This window comes from Enoplosus armatus, chromosome 6 (genome assembly GCF_043641665.1).
Source record: "Enoplosus armatus isolate fEnoArm2 chromosome 6, fEnoArm2.hap1, whole genome shotgun sequence".
Classification (NCBI taxonomy): domain Eukaryota; kingdom Metazoa; phylum Chordata; class Actinopteri; order Centrarchiformes; family Enoplosidae; genus Enoplosus; species Enoplosus armatus.
The window spans coordinates 7,183,242-7,205,334 of record NC_092185.1 but is presented as its reverse complement, the minus strand read 5'-3'; the positions used below and the strand labels follow the sequence as shown (position 1 = coordinate 7,205,334).

At 41.5% G+C, this 22,093-nt stretch overlaps 2 protein-coding genes across 3 annotated transcripts; one reads left to right on the top strand and one right to left on the bottom strand.

Moving 5' to 3' along the window:
• The first annotated feature begins 1,421 nt into the window (after window positions 1–1,421).
• Window positions 1,422–11,655, top strand: LOC139286509 (NAD-dependent protein deacetylase sirtuin-3). The gene is made up of 9 exons (XM_070907326.1): window positions 1,422–1,608; window positions 7,678–7,906; window positions 8,116–8,127; window positions 8,583–8,801; window positions 9,055–9,287; window positions 10,157–10,257; window positions 10,349–10,510; window positions 10,622–10,834; window positions 11,077–11,655. The coding sequence occupies exons 2-9, from the start codon at window positions 7,686–7,688 to the stop codon at window positions 11,275–11,277; spliced, it is 1,362 nt and encodes a 453-aa protein (XP_070763427.1). The 5' UTR covers window positions 1,422–1,608; window positions 7,678–7,685; the 3' UTR covers window positions 11,278–11,655.
• Window positions 11,656–11,738: 83 nt separating this feature from the next.
• Window positions 11,739–21,213, bottom strand: ric8b (RIC8 guanine nucleotide exchange factor B). Of its 2 annotated transcripts, none has more exons than XM_070906888.1 (10): window positions 21,049–21,213; window positions 20,542–20,589; window positions 19,818–20,447; window positions 19,087–19,181; window positions 17,608–17,758; window positions 16,974–17,072; window positions 16,608–16,752; window positions 16,263–16,407; window positions 16,012–16,131; window positions 11,739–14,168 (listed from the first exon to the last, which is right to left on the bottom strand). In XM_070906888.1, exons 1-10 carry the CDS (start codon window positions 21,130–21,132, stop codon window positions 14,060–14,062), a joined length of 1,626 nt encoding a protein of 541 aa, XP_070762989.1. In that variant the 5' UTR covers window positions 21,133–21,213; the 3' UTR covers window positions 11,739–14,059. The 2 variants fall into 2 exon arrangements, with proteins under 2 accessions (XP_070762989.1, XP_070762990.1); XM_070906889.1 differs by having other exon boundaries at window positions 16,974–17,069.
• Between the last annotated feature and the right edge of the window lie 880 nt (window positions 21,214–22,093).

Below are 22,093 nucleotides of genomic sequence, written 5' to 3'. Positions count from 1 at the left end.
TTGTGTTGTCTGTCTGACTATATTTTGGAGGAGGACCTGAGTCTCCACCCATAAAAACACACAGAGGTACACACTGTCCGGCTGCAGACTGGAGCTCCAGCTGCTGGCTGCGTTTACAAAACCACATGCATGCACATTTAAGCACTTACTATTGTCTGGATATTAGTATTGTTGTTCAATATTTTTTTACACACAAACACAGGTAGTTTTTATTTTGGAATTCAGACGTAATTGGGATGTTTTGGTGATAATTAGGAACAATATGTCCACATTCTGAAATAATCGCAGGGTGTAGTAATGCATGTACTCAAAAGATAAGAAAAGATGAGGATTTATTTAGTACGGACTGTAACTTTGGCGGGAGAAGACACTGGTCAAAATACCCCCAAAAACAACCTCCTCCCCTGAAAGAGGAAGTGACGTGCATCTCGTTTTACATCCTAAATCAAAGATCGTCTGTTTTATAAAGATAACCTAGATACATAGACCTGAAAGAAGAAAAGCCAAATGCATGCATGTAGACAAGGCTGGATTACAATTCAACTGTACTGTTTAATTTGTAAGCATTTATTTTATTATTTCTGTTACTCCCACCCTTGAGGCCGCTTACCTTGAATGATCAATGGCAATTTTGTGTTGTGACTGATGAATGTAATCATCAGTTTTTGTATTATGAATTCATTTTTGTTACTCCCACCCCTCATATATATGGGTTTAATAACAGATCTATCATTATCACTTGAGGTGAAAAGTGTATTTTCTTAAAAAAAAGACACTGAAATATTGAGTTAGTATTCAATCCAATATTCTAAGTTTTTCTATTATTTTGTCCTTCCAATTTATATCAATGAGGATAGGCTACATAACAGAAACACCTCTCTGTAAAATGCAATATACTTACTTAACAGCACAGCCTCCAAAATGGCCATACAGTTGAATCAACACCTTTCAACAAAAACAGAACAGTATAACATTCATGAAGGGAGGATTTACTGCAGGCCTGTTGTATGAGACAGTATAGATCCTATCTAATGAACTGGCAAACTGAGTGTATTCTTTTTACATAGTCACAGCAGGAAAAGCACACAAATAATAAACTCAATGATGGCTGAATTCCATTTAGCGGCTTCAGTTTCATGCTCCTGGTGTTGTGCCACACTGTCCTGACTTATTGGGACACATGAATAGACCAGAGCCATCATTAATGTTATTAGTAACACCTGTGCTGTGAATAACACTGGAGTTGGAAAGCGGAAACACGGTACCACGTGACTCCAGCTCTGTTTCCCGCCTGTATTTGTAATGACTTATTTAGTACCCGGAAACAGCAGCAGAGTGACAGCTCTCTCCTCTAAAACTTGCAGTTTTGGCTGCATGTGGATGGGAAGTGCCCGTGTTTCAGAAGAAGGAGACACCTTTACTTCTCCTGGATCAGATGTTCGGCTGACTGCAGCGGCTGGTGGATTACAAACTCAGAGTTTAGTGTTCAAGTAGCTCCGCGAGTTTTCCTTTCGGATGTGAAACACCCCGAGTGGCCCAACAGAGTCTGCTGCCTGTCGTCGCCGCCTGCTCCGCATTCAAAAGGTCCGCCGTCTGGGAAGAAGACAGGTAGCTAATGACAATGATGTTAGTGATAGCCCTCTTATAACGTTAATGGCAGTATTATTATTATTATTGTTATTATTATTACTATTAATACCAGAGGACTCCCACCTTTTAATGACAATATCAATGATTTCCCGCAGAGTGGAGCTACATTAACCCACACACACTTTTAAAGGAAGTTTCCAAGATCCTGGTATTTACTGTTTCACTCAACATTAGGAACCACATTAGTGTTAATAACAGCAGCTGGGAAAGTAATGAGTCCTCGAAAAGCTGTTATGTATCCCATTTAGTTTATAGTTCCCCTCCAAATTGTGTTTTGCTGAATGTCATTCAGTGGTACTTCGATATTTTACTTAAGTAAAAGTAGCAATACCACAGTGTAGAAAAACTGTTACAAGTAAAAGTCCTGCATTCAAACTCTTATTGACGTAAAAGTACAAAAGTATTGGTATCAAAATATACTTAAAGTACCAAACGTAAAAGCACTCATTATGTAGAATGGCCCAGTTCAGAGAATGATTTATATTATTGAATTACTGATATATATATATTTTGTATTATTCATGTGAATCAGAAAAATAACAAGTAACTAAAGTTATCAAATATAAGTAGTGAAGTAGGAAGTAGAATATTTGACTTGTAGTGGAGTAGAAGTATAAAGTAGCAGAAAATGGAAATACTCAAGTAAAGTACAAATATCTCATATTGTCCTTAAGTACAGTGTTTTAGTAAGTGTACTTAGTTGCTTTCCACGACAGTTGGTACTTCAGTCGGATGTTTGAGCTCCACTGCGGAGAATGAGTGTATGTGCAGAGTTTGACACTAGAAGTCTGTTTTCACACTCATCTGCTGAAGAGCTCAACTTGCAGTAAATCAGATTTTTATTTTTGTGACGTCACAACCAGTTTGGAGGCCGATCATCGTTCAAGAGTGTGATGTGGAAACTTAAAGCCTCCAGGTCACGAACGCTGGAGACATCTTGTGTCCAGAAGTTTAGTAGTAGCAGTAGATTTAATCTTAAGAATTCTTAACAAGGTAATCAGACTTGTTGTTGAAAGACCAACTATATCAGACACCAATTATTATTCTGCAAAGAGTGTATTTATTTATTATCACTTTCAGCAACAGGAGGCATAATATACTTAACATCGTGTTACTGAAATGTTTTCTCTGTCCTGTTGTCACCAACACTAGTGGCTGCATACTGACTGGGTTTGCTGACTAACTTTCCTCCACTCAGAGAGCGCTCTAAACAGCTAATCAGGTTTGGTGAATATCAATAATTTGTGGCTTGTTGTGAGGCTTTCATGTGTAATGAGATTTACTTCCCAGCAGGTGTCAGTGTAGCTTCACTGTTTGTAACTCCTCTGCAAGGCCTGAGACTGGAAACAAGGAATGAGTCAACTGAGTCTTTTCAAAAACAATCACACAAAGTTACACACACTGTTTGATGCAGTGTGTCTTCAACAATGTGCTTTGCTAATGTATCTTTAAAAAAAAAAGAAAAGAAAAAAAGATTGTGTTACTGAAGGACTCACCCTTTGATCAGTCAATTAATCAATTAGTTGATCGACAAATAGAAACCAAAAATACATTTCAAAACATTTGCTGGTTCCAGCTTCTCTATTTATGGCTTTTGCCTGTTTTTCATACTTTCAAATCAATGGGTTATAAAGCAACATTTGACTTTTTTGGACTCGACTAATTAAAAAATGGCCGATTAATTGATGATGAAGAAAGTGGTTTGTTGCAGCCCTGGATGCCTTTTAATTAGATTTTATTTTGTTGTATTATGTCATGTGTGAGAGTGGACCTGTGCTCTCAGTTGTTTGTTTTCAGATCCCGTTAAAGAATCTGCGTGGTTGTACAAATAACATCACATCCCATTATTGGTAGATTGGTGTTTAATTTAGGGCCGGTGCATCCTCAGAGTAGTAACGGGACAAGAGTCATTAGTTAGCCATCGACCCACTGGGCGAAATTAGCTCTCCACCGCCCACCTTCCCCTCTGTGAGAGCAAACAATACACTGACACAAATTAGGACTCGCTGCTTTGTATCAATTGAGAGTCCAACAAAGATGCTACACAGAGTGATATGTCATTAGTGAGCAGGTGGGGAAGGAGAACTGAGAGCTGTTGCCTCTCCAACTAAGTAATGAAGAGGTTTCCATGGCGACCAGGCTGCCTGTTGCCATCCCTGTGTCGGGGAGGGGGGCAGCAGAGATCAAAGTCGGCTGTCCTCAATTTTGCTGTAAGTGGAGGGTTAAATGCTGGGGTTGCAGGGGGAAAAGCCCCTCATTAAACTTAACCAAATCCCCTTTAAGACACAGCTGACATGTTACTCCAGAGGCACCAGGTACATGTTTTTAACACTCTGCTCTCTGCAAAGAAAGTACGACTGTCTCCTTCTGCTGACAGTAAACGAGGATCTGATGTCGGATCTATCAACTCTTTATTTAGTATTTATTTAGTGTTTTAGTGAAGTTTTTCTTTTTTAGGTTTACAAAACTTTAAAACAATGCTTTCAGTATTCACAGAAACAAAAAAAAAACTTTGCACATCTGTTTCATGAGACAGGTGCGTAGGAGAAGGGCGAGCGGATCTAAAGTTGCAAACAAACTCCCGCACACTGTCTGACGTGCAAAAATAAGTTTATTTGGGACGTTTCGGGTGCTAGACCTTCATCAGGCAAACATTTATTAGGGAGCATACCATTAACCGAATGAAGAATGTACGCTGCATTAACTGGATTAACTGGATCACTGTACAGGTTTTAGGAATTTACAGGAATTTTAAGGGAAAGATGAACTTCTCTGAATTGAAATTTAATTCCTAAAAAGCAGACCTGTTGATGTATTGTTGAAATTAAGAATGTTGTCATTTGTGCTGTATTTCATATTTTAACAAGAAAAGACAAATTAGATCAGTCAACTGACAGGAAAATGATCCACAATGATTTTGACAATTGATCTTTATTTTTTATCTATTTATTGGATTATTTATGAAAGGAAAAATGCCAAAACGTCTCTGGTTCCAGCTTCTGAAATGTGATGATTTGTTGCATTTCCTTTTTGTTTTATTTTACTTTAAACTGAACATCTTCAGGTTTTGGACTGTCGGTCGGACAAAACACTTTTTAAGGCGTCATCTTGCTCTTTGTAAACTATAATGTGCATTTTTCACAGTTTTCTGACAGTTTACAGACTAAACATCTAATTGAAAAAATAAATGACAGTTTAATTTATAAGGAGAATAATTTATTTAATTTAATAGTTATTTCTAGTCCAGCATGGAAATCAGCCTTAACTGTTGCTGAACGAAAGCTTCTACAAGGTGTTTTCACTTCTGCTCTCAGAACTGTGTGTGTACAAACTTAACAGGCCTTTTTCACTGTGGACATTTTGACTTGTTATGGTAGGAAAAGCACAGGTATTACTAATAACATTAGTGATGGCTCTGTTTTGTTCAAGTGCAGTAACCAGCGTACCTTTAGGCCAGAGTGGGGTTTGAATCTCAGACATTTTCACAACCGAGCTACAGTATCTGCTAAGACAACTTCTTTACCAAAGTCTGCAGTTTCATGATGAGTCTAATTGGCCAGATGCATGAGGCCCTACACCTGTGCGAGCTGACAAGTTGTGTCCAGTCATATTCAATTGAAACACACGTGAGCCGCTGTGTCATTGTTATATTGAAGTATGTCAAATAAAACATAAATTGACGGGTTTTTAGAAAAATACCAAAATTGTGAAAACAGATCCAACTGCGTCCAGATGTTCGCTGACAGACACTAGATCTAAAGGGACACCTGTATATTATTAAAGTTATTATCTGTATAGTAGATTATATACTTTTTATTCTGCCTCACCTCAGACAGGAACCTTTTTTTTCCCCTGCTGCTCTTTGCTGCTGTTTGGCTTTTGGTCTCAGCCTAAAAGGATTACCCATTAGCTGGACTTTTTTGGGGGGTAATGGTGAGCACCGAGGTGTGCCCAGTGTTGTAGGCCTGTCCTAATTAGATAACTGTAACCCTCATATGAGCAGCTACACTCCTGGTGGTCCGGTACTGGGACACACTGGGCTCAGCTTTTTCGACTGTGGAGAGCTGCGAGAACAAGCAGTGTGAAAGGCCAAGCAAGGAGAGAGGGGGGGGGGGGGGGGTCAAATCCTTTTTTAAGCCTTTTGTTATTTATACAGGGATTTATTTGTCATTAAAGAATAATGATGGCATTTGTGCCACAATTAGGCCTTTATCCGATTAAAAAAGTGAACAAGTGAACATTTAAAACACTGAAAGTTTGATCTTGTGCACCTGTGCATGGGACTTTTTAAAAAAAAAAAATGTTTTGATGTAAATAAAACAAACGTAACTTGTTTCAGGTTGTTGCTGTCAACATTGCCCTTTGCTGCTTGTTGTAAGCCGAGCCTCCGCCTCGCTGACTGTTGGGTTTTCTCTAGATGAGCTCCCATGTTCCAGTTTCTCCTCTCATAACATTTTTCCCATGAGCCAAGTTTAATTTATTTAAACCGTAATGTCCAAGGAGGAATCCACCTGATGTGTATGTGCTTTAATTGTTGTGCGAGGTCATGTTACTTCATTACTCCTTACTGTTTATTAACTTCAGGTTAGCCAGTCTGCGTGCACGACTTTTTCTGCAAGTGTAACTTTTCCAGATAGAGGGGTCCGACCATGTTGACGTATTGGGTCTGCTGCTACCCGTCGCACCATCTGTGTGAGACCTTAATAACCGGGCTGGTGATTTATTGCCTGTACTCAGCAGTGTCTTTTTGAGAGGAGCCCAGACAAAAGCCAAGACCCCCACCCTCCCACTGTTTTTAATAGTTCTTTAGGATGTGCAGGAAAGAAAAAAAAAACAGTAGTAATGTGGGGGCTCCAGCCTTTTTAAGGAGGCAAAGTGAAAGAAGATTGAGTGTCTAAAATGAAAGCAGATTGGAGAATGTGAGATTTCTAAGATGGTTCAGAGGGATGTCTCCATACTAATTAAGCCAGTTACATCACTTTTAAGCTTTGTAATAACTACTTTTCTTTAAAAATGAGTGTAGCAATTAAAGAAAAGCTTTGAGACAACATTATTCCTTTACTTTATATTGCTATGGCTGCTGTTTTCTGTCCATGTTGCTCTTCGGTAAGCCTTCAGTGACCCCTTCCCCTCCGGAGGGCGATAAGGTGCTGCTGGAGAAAAGCTCGTCTTATCTCCCTGCTGCCCTCTGAAGCAGTCATGTTTTATGGGTTGTAGCTCTTTTGTTTCCTTGTTCCCTGCCTCTCCCTGATCACTCACACTCATTCCTCATGGAAGTTGTTTGAAGGCCTAGAATAGCTTTGGAAAAGAAGCCCCCCCCCCTCCTCTCTTCTTCCCTCTTTATTGAATCCCGCCTCTGTATCATTTATCTCTGCACCCCCCTCCCTCTCCTCTTTTTCCTCAGTTAGAGGGGGCCGTTAGGGGGCATCCTCTTTTCTCTCCCAGCTGGGTTTGTTGACACACAGTCAATCTACGGTTCCCTTTCACCTCTGCCCCCCCACCTCTCGGCTCTACCCTCCGCTTTCCCCGAATAGTAAAGCTGCCACAGCTGTGGACTGTATTAGCATAGCTGCTGAGGAACGGGGGGGGTTGCTAAATATATTGCGGCCATTACCTTTTGTTCAACAGTTGACAGTTTTAAAACATTTTAGCTTCTCTCCATGCAAAGGCTGCGAAGAGAAAAGGATGCCACGATGATTTCAGTGTAACAGCTTTTTAAATATGGGACACAGAAGACGGAGGGAGAGCAAATGGAAAGCAGCTCACTGACAACAAGTCAAACTCTAATTAGCACAGTTAGAAGAAAAAAAAAGGAATTTAAAGAAAATGTCCTAGAAAACAAACAAGCAATCAAGCCCATATGTTCCATTTCACACAATTAAAAACATTATTTTTATGTCTTGACATTCAAATCTCGCTTGGAGCCGATTGCACAGAGCAAAGGAAGCTTGTGTTACAGCTCTTAAAGAATGATTGTTTAATTTAAGCTGAATTATTTGGGGGGTTTTTTCTTCTTGCTGTCAACAGGTGTTGGAATGAACAGGTCCAGGTCCAGCTGGGATAGAAAAGCCCCCCAGCCTCCAGTCACCAGGATAACCCGCAGCTCCAGCTCCCAGGTCAGACACAGCGACCCGGCAGAGACCCGGGACTCTGGGCCGGGTCCGTATGGAAAACAACGAAAGAAGCAGACGGACTCTGCTTTGGCCCAGGACCTCAGTCAGATGAGTGTGAGTGGACAGAACGGTTTACCTTCAAGGTGAGGACACATTACAGTAACCTTTTCCAAAACTATTAAAAATGTAACAACTATTTTTAATGTATAAATGATGAGGAAAAGGGAATATTACAGCTCCCAGCAATAACATAAATAAGAGCAGGAAGCCACACTGTGTTATCAAGATCAGCGATTAACAGATACAAAAAAATATATGGTCCAATATATATTAAAAAGTGTGTTTGTTTCAGCATGTTTAGCAGGTATAAGGTTTACCATGCTCACCATCTTAGCTCAGCGTGTTACCATGGTAACATTTGCCAATTAGCACTCATTAGCAATCATTAGGATTCTTCGTCTTGGAACCATTAATGTTTGTACAACATTTTGCGCCAGTCTATCAAATAGTTATTGAGTTATTTCTCAGGAAAACCTGCTGGTGGCGCTAGAGGAAAATGGGATCACCAAAGTCGCCGTCATCCTCTGGGGAACATGAATGTCTATCCAATAGTAATAATAGTTCTAGATATTTCAGTCTTGACCAAAGTGGTGGACAAACTGACCGACATTCCCATCCATAGAGCCACGTCACTAGCTAAAAATATTGTGTGTCTTGGTTACACATAAACAATTTAATTTAAAATCGTAATCATGTCAGGGATCGTCCCTTTATATGATCAGGATGTTTACATGTGTCGTTTCTTGGCCTGCTCTCCAGTAAAGGGAAGATGTCCAAATGCAGCGGTGACCCTGTGCAGGCTGGTCAGTCCTCTGGGTCCGGATCTGGTCAGGACCGTCCATCTGCGTCTGCTGCCAAGTCATCATCCCGGGGAGGACTGGCCTCTGTGGCTCGGCTGGTGAAGCTCGGCCGCTGTAAGAACGTGGTGGTGGTGGCCGGAGCAGGAATCAGCACAGCCAGCGGCATCCCAGACTTCAGGTTGGTTACTGTGAATTTTGTTCTCTCTACACCCTCATCCTCAACTTTCTCTTTCTTTGTGAGTCTTTTTATTTTTTTCGATGTGTTTTGTTCAGTTCCACCCTAAAACCTAAAAGTGTAAACTTTGATTGACAGATTGGCTCTGGTTTCCTTAGGCGAGTGTTTCAACAGAGATATTAAAACCTTATAAGCTGCTCATTAATGAAAGCATCACTAAAATGTCAAAATGTCTTGATGACTTCCACATTTTCAGAACTCCAGGAACAGGTCTTTATGCCAACTTGGAGAAGTACAACATCCCTTACCCAGAAGCTATTTTCAACATTGACTACTTCTCCAACGACCCGCAGCCTTTCTTCTCCCTGGCCAAGGCTCTGTATCCCGGCAGCCACCGGCCCAACTACATACACTACTTCATCCGCATGCTTCATCACAAAGGCCTGCTGCTCCGAATGTACACCCAGAACATTGACGGACTTGAAAAACGTGAGTGAGATCTTTTTAAAGGGAACAAAAAAACTGAAATAGATTTTTAAATTAAACTTTGGGCGAGCAGAAAGTGCATGACGTACAAACATACACAATAAAATGTAAATGTAAATCAAAATGCATACCCATCTCCTAATTACTTATCTACAAGCAATGGCAGACATGTATATAAACAGAAACTTGTTTACTTTATTGACTTAGTTATCAGGTACAACATACATTAATTACCATGCAGAGATGTACCCATTACAGAACAGACATGTACAAGAACAGCAGACAAGACCAAACATCACAAAGAAATAAAAACTACAGTAACATAAAAGGACGTTTTGATGCCATTAGTTAGTATGTCTTTCGTGCTGAGACATCAGTTTTGCATATTTTAGCCAAAAAAAATCAGTATATTTTACGCTACTTCTGACATGTTGTTCCAAAGCATACCAAAGGTTTGTAGATTAACCTCCTACTCTCCAGGTTTCCATTAATTTTGACACTCATCAACCTACAGAGACTTGAAAGATTCAGTTGTCGTTATTCTGGTTCAGAGTTGTCATCGCATGGTGACGCAGCTGCCAGCAGGGACAAGTTCTGAAAGCTCTTCTTGTTAGAGGATGCTTCAACATGAGAGACTTGGAGTCAGCTGCCGTTTTTTATTGGACAGTGACAATATACAGCATTCCTGTGTCCAGTATGTCCATGAACCCACCACCAGGAGATATTCTGGATGTGTGCAAAGTTTCTCTTTTTCACGACCAGTAGTTGTGCAGACACTTTGAAGTTTTCGGTCTGTTGTGTTTTGTTTCCCAGAATGGATGTCCTTGTTTGCTCTTAACGTCCGTCATAATATTGAGTGAATGTCTTCACAGTGTGTGGCATCCCAGATGACAAACTTGTGGAGGCTCACGGTAGTTTTGCCACAGCTTCCTGTCACCTGTGCTACACTGCGTACCCTGCTGAGGAGGCTAAGGTGCGTCCGACCCCCATGGTCAAAAACCATTCAAACTGAATACAGTAATTCGTTGCATTTGATGCCACAGTAATGCTTCCTTGTTTCACAGCATGCCATAATGAATGACAACGTCCCCATATGCACATTCTGTGCCGCAACAGTCAAACCTGATGTTGTGTTTTTTGGAGAGGACCTTCCTCAGAAGTACTTCCTCCACACTACAGACTTCCCCAAAGCAGACCTGCTGATCATTATGGGCACGTCTTTACAGGTAAACATCTTTAATATCTGTTTTCAGTACTTCAAATTCCTTCTCGTACATTTTGTGAGTTTTCATGTTTTCTGAGCTTGGTTATATCTGAACAAAAGTGAATTGTTTCAGATTGAGCCATTTGCCAGCCTGGTGAATACGGTGCGCTCCACTGTGCCACGTCTCCTCCTGAACCGACACGCTGTTGGTCCCTTTGAGAAGGTCCCACTGCGGAGAGGAGACCACATGGAGCTGGGTGACCTGGAGGACACAGTACGGAGGTTTGCTGAAATGCTCGGCTGGAGCGATGAGATTGAAGAGCTGATGAGGAGTCAGGAAACACTGGTGGGTTCCATCTTAAGCTCTAGGCCTTTAAAGAACTTCTTGCAGGTTATGCAAGTCTCTGTTCAGACTCATAATGGACAAAACTTGGATGTAGCAGAACCAGATACCACACATTCTGGCACCTAAATTACCCATAATGCACCGCAAGTGTTTATCAGATTTTGTGAAGCTTTCGTTACCCTTTAACTAACTCTATTTGAAGACACTTTTGCTGACTATGGCAATAACTTCCCTCTCTGCAGAGCATCCCTACATTGATAAGCAGCCCTCCGTCAGTGAGCGGACTGACGCCTTGCCAGAACAGAGGAGCTTCAGAGCCTCCAGGTAGGATGGACACAACCAGGTCCAGACCAGGAGCCCAAAGAGCAGCCAGCAGCGGCAGCGAGGAGACGGACTCAGAGACGGACAGCAAGAGTTCTGCATCATCCAGCCTGAGCAACTGACTCTGCATGTTTCATAAAGGATGGCTCTGGAAAGGTTTGAGACGGTGGACGTGTTACTGTTCGTCTGGTTATTTAGTTATTTTTATTATGTTGTGTGCATTGGAGTGAAATTGCTTGCATCATCTTACCTCTTCATCTGGGAGTCACAAAATGAATCGTGAGCATACTATGTTCATATGTAAATCAAAAAAATCATATCGAATACAGTTTATCAAGCTCAACAAGCATATTTAAAGCACTTATAATAGAGGGAGGGTCCATCCAGAACACTAGTATATAAATATCTGAGCCATGTAACAAAAGTCCTTATGTTTCTTCAGGTGTTTTATATGTTCCATGTCAGTAAACGTGTTAATGTTTTATATCAGCACAACACTGTATTGTAAACAATATTTAATAAAAGCATTGTGTAATATGAGTCCTTTTGTGTTTTTGTAATATGGATCCAAAAATGACAACTATTCTTATTCTCCAGTTTATTAATGTTTCAGTTGAAGCCTCGCTACACAAAATAAGTGTGGTGCTATTTACAGTGTGTAAAGAATGTGCAAAAAGAACAAAACTGTTCCCATAACATATTCTTTCCAGGTGGAGAAGTGATCAACATGCAATTTTGATTTATCCCACTATGATTGTGGAGGAAAAAGAAGGCATTTACACGGGAGCACAAAAAACAAACAAACTGTGAGCTACAGATGGATAAAGACAAATTAAATGGAAAACCCCTGAAGAAATGAGTGGAGAAACATAAACAGCCACTGAATGGTTTGATAAGTATCAAAATCTTGTGGAAACTTGTTCTTGAGGCTTGTGGTGGCCCAACACCTCAGTAAGACACTTAACATTGGTTTTCCCTTTAATTTGTAAACCATCTGTATTTCTGACCTAAAACATCTGATTAGTCACATGAAAATACAGGAAGGCGACTCATAATGTTGAGTCGGGTCTGTTTGTGCCCGTGTGAAGCCGACTCCAGGTCACTGAAATATTCTCCTAATCTGAGCTCTTCTGTGTGTGAGTAGGCAGTAGTAGTGTTTCACAGGCCAGGTGAAAAGTGTGCTCATGATGATTCAATATATTCCTGACACATGTTCTCTGGTTAAAGCAATATTCAGTTTCTCTGGATTGTAATCAGCAATTTGTTTTTTTTTTACAATAAATGTATCAGTAATCCAAAGCAAGATTTCAGTTCAGGGGCCAAATCTGTCGACGATGCGGCTGATTTCAGAAGTGGCAGCTTTTACATTAAATTGTACCAACAAAGAAATATTGTTCCTCTTATACGTACACCAAACTAGTGCATTTATATAAAATTAGCAAAAAATTCAATCTAGAAAAAAAAAAATCACATTACTGAGAATTGATTTAACATCATGCAGATTTGGCAAAAGTAACATGGATTAGGAAACAATCATTGCAGTTTGCACATTTCTTTGTCAAGAATCCACAACAGGCAGAAACAATCTGTTCACTCTCGTCCAGCTCTCGAAAATGCTGCATCTTTCCATTTAAAGTCTTAATTTTAAATAAAAAGAAGTCGTCTTCTTAACCAAAACACCCTTCAGTGGCAGGACAGTAAGCCAACCAGCCTTGAATTCAGAAAGTTAACTACTGGTGTGCAACATTCATTATAATTACACAACCAAATACAGACTCACTGTGAGCTGCAAGTTAAAACAGTCGACACTGACGCTGCCTGATTACTAAATATACATTAATCCTGTGGTCCGTAGTGGACAGGCCCCCATGATTTTAGAAGAGCTAGGTTCAACTGCCAACAGTTTGCAATGATTTCATGGTTAAATGTGTGTGTGTGTATAATGTGTACTTGAATAATCTAGAAATACAAAGAGTGGACAAAATCATGTAGCAGAAAAAATAAACTTAAAAAAGGTGAAAAACAAAAAGCACAGGTGAAGGAATGATTATTCAGACCCAATTACACTTTCAACATACCATAACAGTGCTTTCAGTGAGATACACATGATCCAGCAAAAATTATATCATTACCTCTTTTCTTTCAACTTAGGGAGCAATAAAATAAAGGATGACAGTGCAACAGCAACAATGGAGGCCTCCTATGCATTATGGTGCCACTACAGAGTCTTTCTGCCACACATCAAGTTCCACTTTGGAGAAGGGCTCACAGCTGCGACGGGGCCTCTAGAGTTTCCTGTGACATGTTGAGCTGTGTCCCACTTCAGGGCTGGATCATCACATTTCTAGACTGAATACGTCCGTCACACTGCAGGGTGTAAATAATGGATGCCTGACAGAAACTTACAGATAAATAGAAATTATATGTCTATATATATATATATTATATTATCCTGAGACACTATTTGCCAGTTGTGCCTCGTTTGTTGCAGTTAAACATTGTAATGTTAACTCAGATACTTGTCCCGGTTACTACTACTTTAACTTTGTCGACCACTTTAGGGCGACTTCCTGGCAATACGAGTTGAAAAGCGGATTGGTTTGGGTTTCTCTGAGAGTGGATCCACGCACTGTACTGACATCTGCCAATCCATTTAAGTTAATAGAGTGTGATTTATTGGGAGTTATGAGGACAGCATGCGGATCTTTAGACTGACTTCTGCTCTACACTCTGTTCCTGTGACAGTAGACTCTCATTTAGGGCCGAGGCACAAGTTCAGCCAGGTTCAAGCTCCTCTGAAGGACCCACCTTGGAAAGACCCAGTCCTTGAAATGGGACACAGCTTTAGATGTGTTGGGGCCCGGTGAGCTTAGCCTGGAAAACCTGGCCTTGATGGGCAGTGCACTAGTCAGAGTCTGATCCTGAGTTGTCCTCATGTGGATCACAGAGAGTTTCTTCAAGAGGTGCTAACGTCCCGTCGGGCCTGACCCCCATTGGCCGGATAACGTTCTGCCTGTGGACACAAAAAGAAAAACATCAGATGTTGTTAGATGGAGAGGAGTTTGATAGGAAGATCGTCAAGTACACAAACTTTGTGGAAAAACCCAACTCTGTTCAGGACCCTTTGTATCCACAGACAGTCTTGAGAGGGCTTTCACTTGTACATCTTTACTCTCTTACATTCAGAACTCGAGGACCCTTACGCGACAACCCCCTCCCCCCCTCATGGACACTCGCCCCTGTCTGGCCATCCTCTCTCCCTCTCTGCCCTCCTCTCCTGTGGCAGTTTAATTACAGGATCAGCGCTCAGACTAATCTCCTCAAAGCCACGGCTGCCCCTTCATCCTAATCCAATTATACCTGCACTGTGTGTCACCACTCCCTCTAAGATGATTTATCAGCGAATTATCCATCAAAGATTTAGAAAGGGCCCATTTGCATTCATTTGAAAGAGATTCAAATATAAATGGCCATGTAATTCCCACTGATTCCTGCAATTAAATTCAACTTATCCTGGGAAAATCTACAGGTTAAGTTCTTTAAATGGAGACGGAGGAGACGTGTGGTGTGGTTAAATCTGAAAATATTTCGGCATCTTTTCCAACGATGAAACCTGCAGAGAGGCGCCACCAGCCCACAGCCTTTTATCATTGGTCAACGTCAGCAGGTACAATGAGGACTAACAAGACAAAACAAACAAAAACATGTAACATCATCTCTTTCAATTAGAGCATACAAAATCCCTCCTCTCTCCCTCAGCAGTGACAGAGGACTGGGGGTCTGGCAGATGTAAGAGGGGGTGGCGGTGCAGAATATGTGCTAATTGGAGGACCAGTTAAGCAGTTAGGGGAGCACATTCTTGCAGGGCTCCAAACGATCTCCTTAGAGCCTGTACTGAGGAAGCACCTCTCTGTCATCAGCACATCTCCTTCACTGAGGAAGAGAAGAAAGAGGAAAGGAATCTTCCTCTTCTGGGCGCACGTGCCTCATTACAGCTCAACCCCCTCTTTGGCCTTCACAATGACGAGGTCAGCTTTCTTATGTCTGCACATTTGTTCACCCGTGTTCACGTCGTCCACGTTCCACCCAAATTGCTTTGTCTAGTTGCGCCTCTGTCTCTGTCCACTCCCTGTCTGGCCAACAACCGGCTCCTCAGAATGAGAAGAATAAAGTCAGGACGCGTGTGTTATTAAGAACCTGAATGTGGCACATAAAGGAACCGGGACCGGCAAGCCGACTGTGTGAGCCAATTAGGTGATAATTAACGGAGCGGCGGTAATGATGCTGCTGTGGTGGCGTGCCGGCAGCTTCCATTTTACTCCAGCTGAATACTGCAGCGTGCTGGAAGTCCAGGCCTAATTGAAGCTAACGGCAAGAGATTCTTCCTTTGATGAATCGGTTGGCAGGGAGCGAGCTCACCGTTACCTTTTGTACAGGCATCGTGCTTGACTAACGTTAGCCTCTGCTCGCTAAGGAAAGGTCAACACAAACACAGCACGGCTCTTTGCAGAGGAAACAATAAATAATACGAATAATTTGAGCAGGGGAGGCAACAGTTGTTCAAACAGAAAAAGTTAATCATCTTAGTTGAGCCTTTGCAAAAGAACACAATTCATTATTTGACCTCTGTGGCATCTTCGTGTTTGTTCTGTTTGTTTCTTAGTTAGCAGGGTATCTGAAAACCTTTTTTTTATTTTTTATTTTTTATTTTTTTTAGTTTAACAAACTTTCTATTGAATTTTCAACAGATTCTAAGTCGGGCATTTACAGTATTATTACTAAAACAAATTGACAGGATTCTGCACTCCCCCAGCAGTTATTTGCTCTCTGAGTCCTTTCTAGTTTAGTATGTTCACCTCGACAACTTGTCAAACATATTGACAAGTTTCTGGGCTTCGTACTCCTTCTGCTCCTCCGTCATCTCTTCGATGGGGTTCGGCATCGGCTCCTCCACATGACCAGTGATGGGGTTGATGCTGGAACAAGCAGATGAGTGAGCTTAATGTACAGCTGCAAACGGATTCATACGCTATCAATGCGTACACATAATGTATTAAACCAGCTGACATGAATTGCCAAAGCTTTATTCTGAGCCCAGAGCACTCACAAGGGTTTTGCAGATTTGTATTCCTCTGTGTCTGAGTCTTCATCTTCAGAGTACTCCGTCTCTCCTCTTCCTCCTGCAAGAAGTCCTCGAGCCACCAGCAGTCCTGCTGCGTTTCCATATCCAGTGTACTTCAACAGGTTGTCCACTGCAAGACGACACCACAGATACACATGGTTGTGAAGTAACGTATAAATGTTCATGTGTGAGGATGAGCCGTGCTGTAGTTGTAGTTATGCAGACATCATACATCTGGCAGTGCACTAATTCATCAATTGCACCCAACTAGAGACATCATTCCTGCTGTCTCATATTTCCTCACATACCCCCCCCCACACACACACTCACCGCTTTCTTTGCAGAGGACAAAGAGAAACTCTGCAGCCATCTGCTTCACACCCATGTCAACGTGTGTCATAAGGCGAACCAGCTTGTTTCTGACGGCGGTGCCGATCTCCGGCCTGATCTTCACATCTTTCAGTGGGGGAAGTACCTGAAGATGCAGAGATTATAAATATTTCAGATTAACAACACACACCTCATTAAATAGCTATAAAAGGTAATTAAAATCTGGTTAGAACCCTTGTGAGACTTCAGACACTTCCAGCAGGGCAGCAACTCAATGCAACTCAAACACAACCAGGAATGTCACATACTTTATTATTATTATTATTATTATTATTATCTGTGTAAATTCGTTGGCAGCTACTGTACCTGAGCTTTGATGTATATGCGGATCTCCCTGTGGTGTCTGGATCCTTCAGTCAAAAGGCTGAGCACCGGAGTCAAACCCTCTTTGTAGTTGGAGCCCTGCTTGGAGTGAAACAAACCACAGACACTTCACAAGCTGGAACACTGGACAGATGTTAATCAGGAGGGCACTCGTGGGTAACATGAAGGACAATGAGGTAAAGACAGGATGGGTACATGAGACTGAATGACATGCAGTAAAGCTTTGCATGATGTCATTGTGAGTGTATTTGAATTCTGCTAGGCAAAGGATCCAATCAGATCTGAGGGCTACCAGGTCCAGCACTACTTTCACATATCAAATAAATGCAAAATGCCACACCCAACGTGTACCACGGCTAGCTGCATGTGAGTGTACGTACTGTATGTTTGCAATGCATGTATCTTAGTTTGCATGTAAGCTCTTTCTGTTATGTCCTGTAGTGTCAATTACAACAGGGGTAAATTTATAATGTACATTTCCACATTCTTACCAGTTTTTTGGGACATATCACAGTTTTAGATTAACTATCAACAACACAGATATTGCAGACGAGTAATCCTTTTGTAAACAATGCTGGCAGTTCTCTCTGTATCCGCTGCAGAGGATGAACTTTACCTTGTCAATCCTTTTCTCCATGAAGTCTACCAACACCTGGACTGCATCCATGTTTTTACCACCATATTTCTCTAGTCCTCCCTGGACAGGCACGTCGATTAGCTTGTCCAGGCAGGACACAGGCAGGTTATTGAGCAGGTTGATGGCATGGCTGGAGAATAATAATAACAGAAGAAGAATATTTCTTAATGACGTTGATCTTTACAAAGTTTTGGACATTTAACGGTACAGTAAATAAAAGGGACACATAAAATCATCAGTTTCTGAGCTGGAACTGCCTGTGAGGTTGAAGAGGTCAAAGTCTGAATGAGGTTTAAGAAGTGAAGAAGATGATTAACAGATTAACATTTTTTGGAACATTTTGCCTGAGACAAATTGTTCCAAAGTTTATCTACTTGTCTAGTCTGGATGTTTACATTACTTGTGTCTGAGAAGACCTGCAATAGCCAATTCGAGTAAGTAATGAGAAATATTTTGGAGGAGAGAGGACCTCTGAAATGATGAATTTGAAAAGACAAAAAGCTAGTGTCTGGGGATAGCTGGAGAGAACAGATGGAGGAAAATGGTGAATACTGCCAACAGAAACAAGTAGTGTGTTGCTCCAATAAGACAACTGTAGTAATATTGTGTCTGAGTGTGTCATGTAATCTTGTAGTGAGGATGTTTGTGAAATGTCTTTTGTAAATGTAAATAAGATTAACCAACCTTCTGTTTAACACAACATATGAATGTAATTTTGCTGTTTTCTATATAAAAACATCTTTCCCTTTTCACACTCCCCTGTTCCATTTAAACCAGTTCTGTCACACGCTCACATTCAAACAAACTATAACAAAGTCATGTTGGTCAAAGGGCCAAACTCCCATGACCAGTTCAGCCACCGACTTGACAGGTCAAGAGACACATCAGTCACTTGACACTACATGACACTGTTTAAATTTCAGTCTATGGCCACAGATTCTTGGCATTCCTGCATTAAATCACCATCATGCTGCTGCAATATTACAACAGATAAAACACCCAACAAGGGTCCAAAGAAACATCTCTGTTTGACCTGTTTTTCCCACGACACTGCAGTCTGCTATCAGTCTTAATTTCTCTCACTCACAGCTGCCTGGTGGACTCTCAGTGTTTGTCCAGAGGGGTGCTTACATGCAAATTACAGCAGGTTGATTTTCCAGTGGAGCACATGGATACAAGCTAGTGGAGGGAGCATTTTGTCAATGTGTGTGCTTTTCTATGCAAATCAGTTTCAAATGATGTTTGTCCAATCTCTTGGCTCAACAGCAGCATTCCAGTAAAACACATAATCACCAAATACAGAGGTGAGGACACACATTCACATACTGTAAGCTATGAAACACAGGAACATCACGTGTTTCCTTTCACAGGTTGCAAAGTGCAGAGCGCCTTCATTCAATGTGCACGGTGGAGCTTACTAAAAGAGATTAAAAATATTAAGAGCAGTGAGGAGCAGACCTGTGTGCTTCCTCTGTTTTCTCCTCCGTCTCAGTCTTCAGCATCAACAGATGACGCAGGATGGCAGCGATGAGTCTGAACTGGTGGTCATCCTCCTATCAAATCAAGGAAGTACAAACACATGAATTCTAAGATGATAGTTTCATTGTTCAGAGCTAAAGCAAAGCAAAAAGGTAAATCCTTGAGCTACAAGGACAGAAATGAGGAAGCAAAGGCCTAACCACAAAAATAGCTGCCTTAAAATTTAATGAGGCATCACAGCAAGTCTAAAGAGAGCAAAGAGACAGAGTGAGATCAAAGCTTTTAGTCTAGATTCAAAAAGAGGAGGAGGAAGATTTGGATTGGCAGGGTCAAACTTGAGCCTAAGAACTAAACTTGGTGTCATGAGGACTTACAGCGAGTACGGTCAGATGCAGCCTTTGCGGTCACGTGTCCCCTTGAGTCCAAATTGCATGAAATATTTGAAATACTTAGACAAGACTGCCAACTTTGATAGTGACTTTCCAAAATCAGCTGTAGCTACAAACTATTACATGCTAACTACATCATGAACAACACCAATCAGAAAAAAAAAGAGGAGGGTATTTTGGTGAGTGAAACATGTCTAATCATGTTTGTGGTTTCTAATGAATTGTTGAATGAATGTATTTTATGAACAACTGGGAGTGTCTTCCTCAGAAAGACGTAACTGTTTACTGCAATATCACACACTCCTACAGACTTACACTCACCTCACCACCAGCCTCAGACAGTGTGAGGTTGAACAAGGCTTTGAGCGCTTCCATTGCCCGCTCATTGTCCTCAGCAGGCATCGGCAGGGCCTGCGGATCTGGACGTGCAGCTTCATAGGGACCAACCCAGTGCACATCCAGGGTGTGCTCCAGCGCCTCCGTCAGTAGTCTCACAGCATGCAGTTCCCTCCTCAAAACCCCTCTCACATCAGCTCTCAGGGCAGACAGCAGGAAGAGAAGGCGCAGTGTGAACAGGCCCACCTCGTGGTGCCATGTGCGGGCCGTACGCAGGGTGGCACATAGGCCATGAGCCAGCTGGACGTCTACACTAACCTGCTGAGCTGCAGGACTGTTGTACACCACATTGCATAGGCACTTCAGGGCCTCCACCACCACCCTCTCCTCCTCCTCTGACTGGGTGTCTTCCTGAGAGCTTTTCTCGTTTTCGCCTCCTTCCTCTCCAGCATGCAGCCCCGCCATCCCTCCCAGGATCAGCATGCCCTCCCTGGTGGCAACAGGTCCGAGGACACGCTTGTCTCTGGACAGGATGCGGAGTGTCTCCAGACATGTCTTCTGACAGCTGGGCTGCACCTGCCTCCCAAGTACTGTCAACACACTCTGGCACAGCTTCTGAGGTGACACAGCGTGAAAAGATTACAGATTACAACATATGTGGACCACCTCGATCATCGAATCACCAACTGCTCAGATAACTAGTACTTACACTCCTCAGGGTTTCTTCATTTTGGTCAAAAGTGAAGGTGTGCCTGTTCTGAAACAGACAAGATACTTATTGTAGACACCAAACAACTCTCAACTATCTGACATGTCACAGACATATTAAACACGCCTTATCACAAACAAACCCCAGCCTCTCTGAAACGGATATAAATGCCAAATCTTTCCCAGAGACCTCCAAGATATAGCTCATGTTTGCTAATATGACTGTTTAACTCTACGTGCACTAACATGGTGTGTGAGCAGGCAACATTAGCATTATCAGCACTACGTTGGTGTTATAAACAACGTATCAACGTCCTGTTTGCCTCACTCATATGTTTGGCTGTGATATGTTTAACGATGCAACATTAGATATTATATGGCAGTGCTAACATCTTAGCTTCGTTGGCTAGCTAGTAGCTAACTCAAAGCTAGCTGTTTAGCTAGCTAGCCAACGTTAGCACCGCCGTTTGTTTTGGTTGACGTAAAAACGAGCAGAGCCGCGACTCACCTCTCGATTATACTGCTGCAGAAGCTTCTCGACTTCCTCTTCGTTGGCAGTTTCGAGCTGAGACAAGAGACTATTCAAATCCATGGTGGATACCTGAAGAAAACGGATGGTTAGCTTGGTTTTGACGTGACCAATGAGTGTTGTACAGCTAGCTAGCTAGCTGGCCGGCTAGCTTAGTGTGTGTGTGTGTGTGTGTGACAGTCAGGTCTGCTGCTGTCAACAGGGAAACTCCCCTGACTGTCTCCATCACCGGCAGGGCTGTCCTGCTCTCCACTGGGTTTGTTCAGTGGAGAGAAGTTAAAGAATATAGTTTTATTAGAAAATAATATAAAAGTATCTAAATACTTAAGTCAGTAGTCTGGTGATTATATTGCATATGTAATGCAATACTAACCTCACAAATATCCTCAACTTTTATTAAATCTGAATCAGAGCCTCGTTTCCAGCCAGAAGACATGTAGTCTGTGCATGTGTAATAATAGATGGTATTGGTATTTATGTTTTGGGATGTTGTGAAAAACATTAGATAAATATGGGAAAGGACAATTAATGAATTAGTATGCAGGTATAATAATTAATGCAGAAAATGTACAATATTGTAATCTGACAAATAACATGCAGAGAAAACATAAATTGTATCTAACATAATAATCTGAAGTTGTCATGAAAATATGTTTTTCCTTTCTGGCTCACATTGTGAAATGAAGGAGACAATTTAAAAGTCAGTGATTCCTTCACAGAATATTATATATTATTATTAGGAGGTTTGGCAGTTACTTCTGGTGTCAAAAAGCCTTCGTGTTGACTGTCAGACCTGTTCACTCTCAATCTATATCATGTTGTTGTTACATGTTACGTCTATATGTTCAGCCTGGCGTCCCTGTGAAACTGACTATGTGGCCTATAAAAAGATATTTATTAATGAAATAAAAAGGTTAACTTTGACATAGCTGAAGTGTTGCCATCAGTGTTTTCTTATTTCCGTTTTTTTTGAGGCAGTGGATAGATTCTTCAGATTAATCTGAAATGTCTTATTGTTTTCTGA